Below are 11,808 nucleotides of genomic sequence, written 5' to 3'. Positions count from 1 at the left end.
GTGTCCCTGTCCTTGATGAGCTCCTGTATCAATTGACAGTCGAGACAATCCCCCACAGGCCAAGCTAATTAAGATGATTACTCAGTTGAGACTCCTTGGGGTGATTTTAGGTTGTGTCAAGTCAACAGTTCCACTAAGACCTCATCTCAGTGAGAAGCTGGGCTATGCAGGCTTGTTGTATCAGTCACTCTAGTCAAGAAAAGTCAGAGAGGTTGCTTTGGACATCTCAGTGGGAAAACAGAAGCCATAAAGGACCCTGGGGACATCCTAGACTCACAGGGAAGCCAGGCCAGAAAGAGGAATGTGCTGTGGGTGCTGTAGACGCTCTGGGCTGTTTACAAAAAGCCTGGGGAACCCTAAGTTCTGAGAGCCAGGAAAGGTGGCAGAGGCCTGGGCAGGGTAAGGCATAAATTCCTTGCATGAATTGGCAGGAAAGGTAACACTTCCTGAAGTATGACTTGTGTTACCAGGAAGCTACTATAAAATCTACTGATTTTGATTAGAATAAAACACTTGGTTACATTTGTGGGGAAAGTGTTATAATAAACAGTCTATATGATATGAACTGGGAAGATGGCACAGTGAGTAAAGACCCTGCCACATGAACACAAGGATCTGAGTTCAGAGCTCCATGGGAAAGCAGAGATAGGCAGGTCCCTGGAGCTGCCGCTCACTGGCTATCTAGCCCAGCCAATCAGAGAGCTCCGGGTTCAGTGAGCAACCCTGTCTCAAGTAAAGAAAAAGAAAAAGAAAAAGGAGGAAAAAAGGAAGGAAAGAAGGAAGGGAGGAGGGAAGGAAGGAAGGAAAGAAGGAAGGAAGGGAGGGAGGGAGGGAGAGAAAGAGGGCAGGAGGGAAGGAAGGGAGGGACGGAGAGAGGGAGGGAGGAGGGAAAGAGGAAGAAAGAGGGAGGAGGAAAGAAGGAAGGAAGAAGAAAGGAAGAAAGAAGGAAGGAAGGAAGGAAGGAAGGAAGGAAGGAAGGAAGGAAGGAAGGACGGGGAGAAGAGAGGGGTTACCCTCTGGCTGTATGTCCACACACTCCCACAGAAAGCTCACAGTGTTGTACCCACACACCTTATTCAGGGTGGTGGGAGTTTAAACAGGTCTCAGAGAGTGAGTGGAGCTCTGCAGCCAGGAAACACAACCAATAGGGGCTTGAGTTGTAGGGAACTGTGCCCTGCATCTGGCCTAGAGCCAGGCAGCTAAGGCCTTGGCTCCTTCCCCTCCATTCTGCCATCCTCCCTGGGTCAGTTCACTTCCCTGTCCAGCCCAGCTCAGTCACAGGGCACAGCCACTGATGCCTTCACTCCACTTCCCACAGAAGCAAGAGCATAAAAATGAAGGGGTGTGTGTGTGTGTGTGTGTGTGTGTGTGTGTGTGCGCATGTATATGCATGTGCCTGTCTGTGTATGTGTGTATATATACGTGCATGTGTGTGTGTGTTTGTGTATGTGTCTGTCTGTGTTTGTATGTACATGTATGTGTGTGTCTGCATTTGTGTGTATATGTGTGTGCATGTGTGTGCATGTGTGTTTGTGTGTGTATATGTGCATGTATGTGTGTGTCAGTGTATGTGTGTGTGTTTGTGCATGTATGTGTGTATGTGCATGTGTGTGCCTATGTATGTATGTGTATGTATGTGCATGTGTGTGTGTTTTATTTGGTAGAAATACATTTACTTGGTTCTAGAAATGCCCAGGCCTCCTTCATCTCCACAGCACCAACGCTTTCCCTAATTACAATGCTTCTTCCCAAAGCTCCCATAGTCAAGGACAGTGGCTTTAGTTTGACTTTTCTGATCTTAACAGGTAAATAAGGCAGGATGAAGTGAGGGTACAGAGAAGAGGCTTTCTAGAACTTTCTATAAGGGGAGGAGACAGAGCCCAGCTGCAGATACCTGCATGTATTTGAATCCACTTTCGATTCAAAAGTGATTGGTCTGCTGGTCTGTCTGCTGGTGACAAAACCTGACAGTATAAGGTGGCTTGGGACTTGTCTGCCATCCCACAGTGCCAGAACCTCAGGCCATAGGTGGATTGCCCTGATTCTATTCATCCCCGAGGTTCTGGGGCAGGCACCGTACCAGCCCAGCCTCTGTATGGCGTGCCCTGCTCTCCCCACAGCAGTTCAAGCAATCTGTGCCATATTCAGACCTGTCATGGAGCAGGATGTGTGGAAGGAAGAGCAGCCCAGCTGAGAACCTATGCCTGAGCCTGTCTGTGTGGGGACCCCATTTCCTGAGAGGCTCTGTCTTTGTAAACCTTTCCTCTTTCTCCTTCCCTTTTGTCTCATGATAGCCCTTCCCTCGATATGCTGTCCCTCCTTCTCCAAGTGCAGGTCTTATCCTATAAAACCTCCCTCCTTGCCCTGCACCACCCCGTATATGACCTCGTGTATGCACAAGTGAGTGAGTACCTTTGACTTCTGAGTACTGAGCCGGCCTCTGGACCAGCCTTCAGACGCCCACTGCCCGGCATCCTCCTTCACCTTTGTGACCTCAGGCCACACTGAGACTGGGGTCAGCTCCAGCAGGGCGGCCTTCCAGGGTGGTTACTTACTTGCTGCTCCTCTGTCCCTACAGAATTCTCATCTCCCAGAAGAAAACCTAGACTAGAATTATTTTTTAAAAAACACAGGGCTCTGACCAAAGTCATCCAGTCTTTGCACTCTCCTGTGTTCTCTTGTTGTCTAAAGTTCAGTCTCCTTCATATGTTAGGGTCTTCATACGTTCTTTCTGGCCCATCCCTCTGTCTCTCTGTGTCTGTGTCCCCCCCCAACCCCTGCCGTGTGTGTGTGTGTGTGTGTGTGTGTGTGTGTGTGTGCACGCGAGAGAGAGAGAGAGAGAGAGAGAGAGAGAGAGAGAGAGAGAGAGAACACGTGCACTCGCGCATGTGCATATTCGAGTGCTGGGAACAACTTCTGTTGATCAAGGACACAGTTCAGAACATTGTGCCCCAAAGAAGGCCTCCCACCCTCCCAGTCCTGTAGAAGCCATGTGCGACTCACTGGGGACAGCTGTGGAGCCCACCCTAGGCCTGCCGCATGAAGCATCTCAATATCATACAAGTTGGCCAGACATTGCCCCCTGGCCATCCATGCCACAGTCCCAGTTTCATGTTTGAGGTTTGCTTAGTGGCTAGTGTTGTCTCAGGAAGCTGCTTCAAGCTTAATTCTAGCTACAGGGATGAGTGTAACGGAAAACAACCCAAGAAGGGCTGAGTAGAGAAAGATCACAAGTCCTTAGGTGTGAAGCTGGATCAATCCTTGCCTGAAGCCAGCCCTTTGGTCTGTTTCTATGTTTCTATTTCAATGAAATCGTTGAGTGCTTTTTACTCGTCTGAGTAGATTTCCTACTACCTATCAACCAGAATAGAAAAACAGTATTCACAGTAGCCCTCCTGGTGCTTTCAAAGCAACCAGGAGATTGCAGGGGTTTCTCTTACATTCTAGCTCCTGGGGAACACATAAACTGACTGACTGACTTCCTTCCTTCCTTCCTTCCTTCCTTCCTTCCTTCCTTCCTTTCCAAGCTAACATTTTCTGTCTACAGAAACCAGCTGTACCCCACTGTATCTTCCACTGTGTCTCTGATTCCTCCTAGCTTCCTCCTCCCTATCTTCAGAAATCCTAGGGCATTCCACCAACAAAGCTCCCTGACTCCTCCTGAGGCTGGGCAATCCCTGCTTCCTCCAAAGGCTACCGTTGGACACAGCATAGACCCAACAAGGCCCCCTCATTGGGTGGGAACCTTCCAAAGAGCTTGCAGCCCTGCCCCTGCTCTGCTTTCTGGGTGAGGTGTGCTCCTGCCTCCTGGACTCAGACAGCAAGCCTTCCCGGTCTGGCTGCCACGTCCTCTTGGCCCAACATGAAGCAAGACGAACTGGGTACCAGCTGCAGAGTGTCAATCAGGTGGTGCCTCAGCCTGAATCCCACAGCCCTGGGAGGGAGGAGATAATGGAGAGGCTGAGAGGGAGAATTCCTCCAGGGCCCAGGAACCCGGGCCAGGAGAACCAGCTCACAGTAGGAAATAAGAGAAGCCTCCTGGTGACAGGGAAGAGACAGCCAGCACTCCAGGCCCTGAGGCAGAGGCCTCTCTTTTGGAAGCCTCAGAGCAGAGTCTTCCAGCTCTGTGTTTTCTGAGTGCAGTCCTGCTGCTTCTGAGGATTAAGTCTGGTTCCCGCAGGAAATTTCAGAGCAAGGCTGAGGCCAAGCTTCAGACCACAAGGAAAAGGTGTCTTGATTCAGCCAGATATTTAAAGCAGGGTACAAAAGCAGAGCAGAGGGATTGCAGAACTGTGTGTGACAAGGTCAAAGCCACAAGTCAGGTCATCCTCCCAGCCAGAGGCTCTTACCTGAACAGGATAACCTTCCCAGAAAGGAAGGTGGGGGTTCGAGTTGGGAACGGGGAGAAGGTGGTCACTGGGCCTGATATCAAGCCTCAAAGCCTCCTGCTTCTGCCTCCAAACACAGGCCCAGAAATGACAGCACCCCCACCAGCACCTGATCTCCCCAGACAACCCCCTCCCACCCACACAGACTCTCACTCAGGGACTGGAGACACATAGTGATATATTCTCAGGTTCTGTCTGCTTTATACTGAGATAGTCAAGAGTTTATCCAGAGGAGAGTTGGGTTAGGGGAGAAAGAGAAGATGAAAACGGTGTGATCCCAAGAACTCCGTGGACATGCGCAAGACCACCAGGCCCCAGAGCAATGGAGGAGCAGCTAGTCCTGGGCCAGGAGGCAGCCTGCGCCCCCTTCTCCACAGCAGATGTCTTCATCTAAAGGGCTTCACCAGCTTCATGGCAGCATAGTTCTAGGAGGAAGAGACACGGATGGAGACACATGGTAAGCCCTTCGGGGAAAGCGTGGTGGGAGTAAAGCTGTAGGTAGGAGGTTGGGCTCCTGGGTCCTGCTACCTCCCAGCCCACGGCAGGCGCCACACTCTATCGTAATGACATTCCTTATCCATCAAGCAAAGCTAAGCTGGCCCTGTCCTTTTCCATGGCTCCTAGCCCCCTACTGTCATACCCACAAAGAGGAGACCCAGGGCTAACCCATCAGCAAGCCTCTGTTCAGAAAGACAGAGAGCGGGGTGTTGATACATAGGACAACCCATAATGGAATCCAGCATCAGAGACAAGTCACCCTCCACAAAGCCCTTCCTGCTGCTGGCCTGACAGAAGCCTCCCCTCCCCACCACTCCCCCCAAACACCATGAAAACACACAACACAACACAGGGCTCCTAATTGGGACAGTATGTTCTCTAGCGCCGGCCTGGAAAGCCAACCCTGGAAACAAAGCCCGCCCTCCTTCCCGGCCAAATCGCTTCTGCCGCCCCAACCTGGCCCTGCTCCCAGCAGGCTCAGAGGGGCCAGAGGAGTCAGAAGGGCCCCCCTCACTCCTCCTATGGGGACAATGGGGGTGGTCCAACCAAGGCTGGAGCAACTTGGGTACTCCTCGATGGCCAGAGTAGGCCCTCCGCCTGGCTCAAAGCAGGTGAACTGACAGGCCCAGGGACAAGACACCAAGTGACTAGAAACTTGGATAGACAGAGATGGGATTCTAGGCTGTAGCCAGGCCTGCAAGCAGAAGGTGTGCAGCCTAATCCTGCTGGCCTCTGGAGCCTGAAGGCCTGGCCTGGATCCACCTGTGCTCTGTGCTGCCCTGGGAGGTCAGTACATAAAGAAGATACCCTAGGAAAATGGGAAGAATATAACTTAGCCACTGGAGCCCAGGCACCAGAGGAGACTCTCTGCTCACTCAGTTCCAAAAGTGCTCTTCAGCCGTCTCAGGAACACAACGGTCCCCAGTCTGGAAGGGACCGGCCTTTCTTCCAGTCACAGCCCTGAGACTTAGGACAGCCACTCGTGGGCCTCACAGAGCTAGGCCCAGCTGGGCGGGGACTGGGTAAGCTCTGAAACAGCCATGGTGATTGGTACTTGGGACATGCGCCTGCCCTCTAGGCCCTTAAATAAGGGACCCCGTTTAACATGCGGCAGTTTGAGAGGACAAACAGAGCCTGACCTGAGCCCATCAGAAGTCAGTGGAGCCCATGTTCCTAGATTCAAGAGCAATGCTCTGTCTCCTACAACAGCAGGTTACTCCATCCTTACAGGGAGAAAGGGCAGCGTCCTGCTGAATCAGCTTACAACTCTTATGTCCTAGAATCTTCCTAGTGACACTGAGGCTGATGGTTCCTGGGCCATCCCTGGAGAAACAGAGTGTATACCAGTCCTGCTTTCTAACTGTCAACCACAGTCTTCAGTGGCCTTAGGGTATCTGCCTCACACCTTTCCCTTGTGGCTCCAAGGCCCTCCCCTCCTGGGTACTGACACCTACGTACTCAAGCCACCCCATTCTCTGAGTAGAAGCTGATCATACCACATGAGAGAAGGTGACCTAAGCCAGGCCAGAAGCACAGGCTGTCCCTACCTGAGTTTCCACTACCTTAGATGGTCCAACCACCAGGCACCAATCCAAGGTCACCTTTGGCAGCTTGGCCCACAGGGAATTATGCTTGTAAGACTATGTCACCTGCAACCCACAGGAGACTTGACCCTGATGCTGTATTTATTATCCTCATTTCCTTAATGTCCCCTTACAGGGCACAACTTCAGTCCTCAAAGCCTGGACCCACTCAGGACCCAAACCAGTCTGGCCAGTTGACTTCAGCTCCCTGACAGCATTGCAAAGGGAGTAAGGTGACTACAGCCAGGGCACAATGCTCAGCCTGTAACCATAGCCATCAGCCATGCTATTATAGGCTTTCCTGACACTGTGGCCGTAAAGACAGCTGGTGCCTGAACAGCCAAACTGGGAAGTCCTTTCTGCTGGTACTTAAGGTTTAATGTCATGCAGGATGATCTGTAGCCATGACTTTGCCTCCTCGAGGAGGCAAGATACACTGACCAGGCAGCCCAGTGCTTGGCTCTCAATGGAAGGGGCCTTTCTACCCATCCCTTCCTCCTGTGAGAAGTCCCAGAGCACACAGTATACCTGAGGATGATTTTCCAAGCAGCTTCTCTAGTCTGAGGTGGTGACCAGGATGCTGCATGGTTCTCAGTGACAACCATATCAAGCCATGGTCATGAATCACACATGGATGCTGTGCAGTCTACCACAAGTCCCTTCCCCTCTCTGGGCCTGATGTGGCTGTAAAGTGTTGATGGTAAAAGTTTGTGGGCTGCACGAAAGCCTGTGGAGCACTGCATCTTTTTTTTTTTTTTTTTGGTTCTTTTTTTCGGAGCTGGGGACCGAACCCAGGGCCTAGGAAGCACAAGGCCCTGGGTTCGGTCCCCAGCTCCGAAAAAAAGAACCAAAAAAAAAAAAAAAAAGTTTGTGGGCTGGAGATTTGGCTCAGCAGTGAAGATAACTGCAAATTCTGTTCCCAATATTCATGTCAGGAAACTCATGGCTACCTATAACTGGAGCTCCAAGAGAGCCAATGATGCCCTCTTTTGGCCTTCATGGGCGTCTGCACACAGGTGGCACACATGCACATAAAACACACATGTACACATTCATAAAAATAAATCTTTAGAAAGAAGGAAAGGAAGGAAGGAAGGAAGGAAGGAAGGAAGGAAGGAAGAAAGAAAGGAAGAAAGAAAGAAAGAAAGAAAGAAAGAAAGAAAGAAAGAAAGAAAGAAAGAAAGAAAGAAAGGTTTTCCCCATTTAAAAATACCACAAAAAAGATAGCCCAACAGTACTTCAACACTTTAAAGTATCAAGAGACCCTGGAGGGCTAGGCATTTTCAAGGGCCTTTAGGAGCTGTGAAAGCCAGAAGCAGGGACAAAGAACAGAGGCTGTCCCACAGGCAGAACCAGAGAGCCAAAGACCCAGCTTACCCCTGGTGGCCTGAGTGTCTCTTTGGCAGATGCTAATTGACTTCTTATCAGATAAAAGGAACCCCAAGTATGCACTCTACCACTGAGGGGCTCCTGGGCCAGCCCCTGTTCATTCCTACTTTCTCTAAGCCACCACACTACCAAGGGCCTAAGAGGACCTAGCAGATGCTGTTCCCTGCTCCATCACCTCATACCTTCCCTTCCACCACCACTATCCCTTGTACAGCTCTATTCCACCCTTCAACAGGCTCCTAGGCCACTCTAGCTAGGCTCAATTGTGTGAATTTCCTCCAAACTTATCTTGTTAAGGCTCGGGAAGTAAACAAAATTTACAAGTCTCAGGATGCTCCTGAAATTTACATGATTTAAAAGTCTCTCAAAGAAGAGAGTCTCCAAACAGAGCAGCTTCCTGTGCAAGTCAAGCAGAAAGCTCCAGGGCTGCAGTTTCTGCGAGTTTCCAGCCATGCCGGAGTGGGCTTTTCAGGGGTGCAGCAACTGCTATTGAGTCTAACCAGTGACATGGCTGCCACCAGGTTCTTAGAGCATATGAAAAGGAAGGGACTTCCCCAGGGCAGCATCTCCCCACATAGGCCTGCTCACCGGGAAGGCGTAGACAAAGACACCCAGGAAGAGCAGGAGGATGAAGAGGATGATGAAGAGGATGATGGCACACCGGAATCGTCGCCACAAGATGAACTTCATGGTCTTGTATGGTGAGGTGAACCACAGGAAAGAGGTGTCAGGGCGCCTGGAAGTAAGATCCCAGGGGTCAGCTGAACACCTCTGTAGAACTGATCCCTCCAGACACTTCTTTCAGCCCGGACAGTTGGTCAAACAGCCTGGCTATGGGAGAGGGGTACCCTGCTTCCAGGCCCTCAGCCCCCTCCTCCCAGAGCCCCTGACTAGGTGATGCTTGCCTGCACCACCTGCATTCTTGGTGCTGCTGAGCTCCATCTTCAGGACCCCTTCCTCATGGCCCTCTCTCCTTCTGAACCCATACTCAGTCACAGGTGACATGCTTGGGAGTGGGGCTGAGCTTCCGGGATGCCTTGTCTTGGTGACTGAGGATACACTGGTCCCCTGATAAACCAGGCAGATTGCCCCTCTAGTAGCACCGCAACTCAAAGAACACAGAGGGCGTTGTGTCTCGATCACGGTCATCTTTAACATCTACTAGCTAGCCCTGGGTCTTGGGACTTCCAGATCCCAATAGCCTGGGACAAAGTTGCCTCTCCACATTCTCTAACCCCACATCCTGAGGACAGCATCCTGATAAAGAGGGGCACCTAGGATCACTTTTAAGAGCACCAAGGTGGGTGGAGCCAAACACGGCCTTGAACTGAGTCCCAAAAGCATCTTCAGCAACTGTCCAGGAAGCTGGAGAACTTCAGATCCCCTCTCCTATTTCTTAGCTAGAATGACCGCAATTCTCATCCGTGAAATGGAAGCAACTTCCCAGCAGGGAGGATTCCAGGACATTGGACACTAATGCAGTATAGTTTGCTTGACGCAAAACTCACAGGGAACCACTTCTATGAGGCCTACTTCTGTCTGCTTTGTTTGTTTTTGTGTTTTGGACTTCGAGACAGTGTCTTGCTATGGAACCCAGGTTGGCCTGGACCCCACTAGTCTCCTGCCTCAGCCTCTCGACTGCCAGGAAAACAGACCTGCACCTTGTGCCTGGCTTTGCACCTGCCTCATGAATTTGTTGAAGAGCCCGGTGTCCACTGAGTCTGTGCCCATGGTCTGTGTCTCTTAAACCACGAAGACTATGCAACCTCTTTAAAGCGGTACTGGATGCCTCGTAAATGGCTGTGGTCTGCTTCCGACAGTCAACTAACCTGGGATCTTCTAGCTTCGGATTCATGTTGGGTTCATCCCGACCCTGGCCAGCAGGCCGCTCCTCATGTTCACTTTCTGCAACGATCTCCAAGGTCATTTCCAGCTTCCCCTGTGAACATCAATGGAGCCTGATTGGGGCCTTTAGCCGGTGACAAAGAGCAGAGCCAGGCCAGGACAAACAGAAAGGCTACATTGTTATTTTTATTTTCATTTTTTAATTGCAGGGTTGTGGTGAATCATCCAGAGTGATGGTTCAGCAGTTAAGATTGCTTACCACCATTGGAGAGGAACCTGGTTGAATTCCCCAGAAAGATGGACATTCACTATCACCAAACATACACATCAAATAAAATAAGCACGTACCATAGTTAGCTTCAATTGCCTACATGACACAAAGCAGAGTCGAATTGGTAGAGAGATTCAGTTGAGGAATTGTCTAGACAAGATGGCCCTGTGAGCATAGCTGTGCATTATTTTCTTAATTGTCTATTGACACGGGCAATGCTGGCCCTGGGCAGGTGTCCCTGGGCTGTATAAGAAAGGTAGCTGAGCAAGCCAGGAGAGGCAAGTAAGCAGCACCCTTCCATGGCCACTGCTATGGTTCCTGTCCCTGAGTTCCTGGCTGTAGTTCTGCTTTGGCTCCCCTCCGTGATGGGCTGGGACCTGTAAGCCAAGTAAATAAATCTTTTCCTCCTCGAGCTGAATTTGCTACTGGTGTTCTATGGTAGCAACAGAAAAGGCAACTATGACAGTGTATGTTTCTAAAACATTGGGTTGTAGTAATCACAGAAGCACCCAGAAATTACAGAACTATAATGGAAAAGTCACTTGTATTCTATGTGTAGACAGGTGTTCCCAGTGTTATTTATCTATCTATTATTTGTTTGTTTGTTTCAAATCATTTTGACCTTTCTAATGTTTTATTTATCTTATCTTATTAATATATATTTAATTGAGAGACAGAGTGTGAGCGTGTGTGCTCATGCACATGCAGGCAGGTGCACAGATGACTGAGGAAGCCAGGAGAGGACATTGGATCCCCCTTGAGCTAGAGTTGCAGGCTACCTGTGAGCCAACCAGTGTAGGTGCTGGGAACTGAACTGGGGTCCTGTAGAAAAGGATCAAGCCATCCCTGCAGCCCCATTCCCAATACTCATCAGAGCTGCGAGTGTGTGAGGTGTGGCACTGTGAGTGCAGCTCCATAGCCTTGCACTGGGGAGGTGTCTCACTACATAATTGCATATCACTCAAAGCTTCGTTTCCAACGATCGCGAAGCAACCTGTGGTTGGTTGACCATAATTGATTCAGTGCCTACTTATTTTGGGTTATTTTATGTTGTTTCCGGCTCTTTGGAATGAGTAAATAATGACGCAGCAAACATCTCAGAACCTAGATTTTTCATTTTATCTGGTCATGTCTTGAGACCAGAGTTTAGAAGTGGGACTAAGGGCAGAGACCAAGGGCGTAGATGTTGTTAAATCCTGCGCTGCACGGTACCTAATTGCTTCCCCACTCGCTGAAACAAACCCTGCAACCCCAGCAGAGGGGACTGAGGTTCGTCTCCTGAAACTTTACCAGCACGAACATTTCTAACTTTCTGGGTTTTTTTTTTTAAGCTAATTTGATAGATCAAAAGTGTTTTTTAAAATACACTTCAGTTCCTTCAGGAAATTCTTCAGTTCCTAGGAACGGAACTCTCTTCTGTAATGAGTCACTATCTGTGCATGTACCTTGCCGGTTTTCCCTCTGGGATGTGTTTCTTATTGGTTATGACAACCAGGATATTTTACTTCAAGGGCCACTTGAGGGCTGGCCCAACTACTCTTTCTAAGGAACCAGAGGGAGATCAACTTCCTCCCTAGGGCTGCTTTGGATTTCGGGGAAGGACTGTTCATCCTGGTCCTCTGGCCACCCCTCCCTCACCTGCCAAAGCAGAGCTCTTGTCCGGCAAGAATGATCCCTGAGAAAGTGCTGCGTGAACAGGAGAGACATGGCCTCTGTCCACCCAGCAGGAAGCCCCCATCACAGGGACAGTATCCTTACTCTGTAAGGCCATTTGTTTGACTCTACAGGTCTCTCTATAATAGGAGCCAGAGAAAGAAAGGCTGGAATAGGAACA

The 11,808-nt window shown here is 50.1% G+C and overlaps 1 protein-coding gene across 25 annotated transcripts in view; it reads right to left on the bottom strand.

Annotated features, from left to right (window-relative positions):
• Nucleotides 1-4,549: 4,549 nt before the first annotated feature.
• Dysf (dysferlin) overlaps nt 4,550-11,808 on the bottom strand; it is a 199,579-nt gene continuing 192,320 nt past the window's right edge. For all 25 annotated transcript variants that reach the window (XM_087657484.1, XM_087657488.1, XM_087657495.1 and 22 more), the window contains 3 exon segments: nt 9,688-9,797; nt 8,447-8,594; nt 4,550-4,813 (listed from right to left, as the gene is read on the bottom strand). In XM_087657484.1, coding sequence (XP_087513610.1) covers nt 4,775-4,813; nt 8,447-8,594; nt 9,688-9,797 — 297 coding nt within the window. In that variant the 3' untranslated portion in view covers nt 4,550-4,774.

The sequence above is a fragment of the Rattus norvegicus genome, chromosome 4 (assembly GCF_021556685.1).
Source record: "Rattus norvegicus strain SHRSP/BbbUtx chromosome 4, alternate assembly SHRSP_T2T, whole genome shotgun sequence".
Classification (NCBI taxonomy): domain Eukaryota; kingdom Metazoa; phylum Chordata; class Mammalia; order Rodentia; family Muridae; genus Rattus; species Rattus norvegicus.
This window is presented reverse-complemented; position numbering and strand designations above follow the sequence as displayed.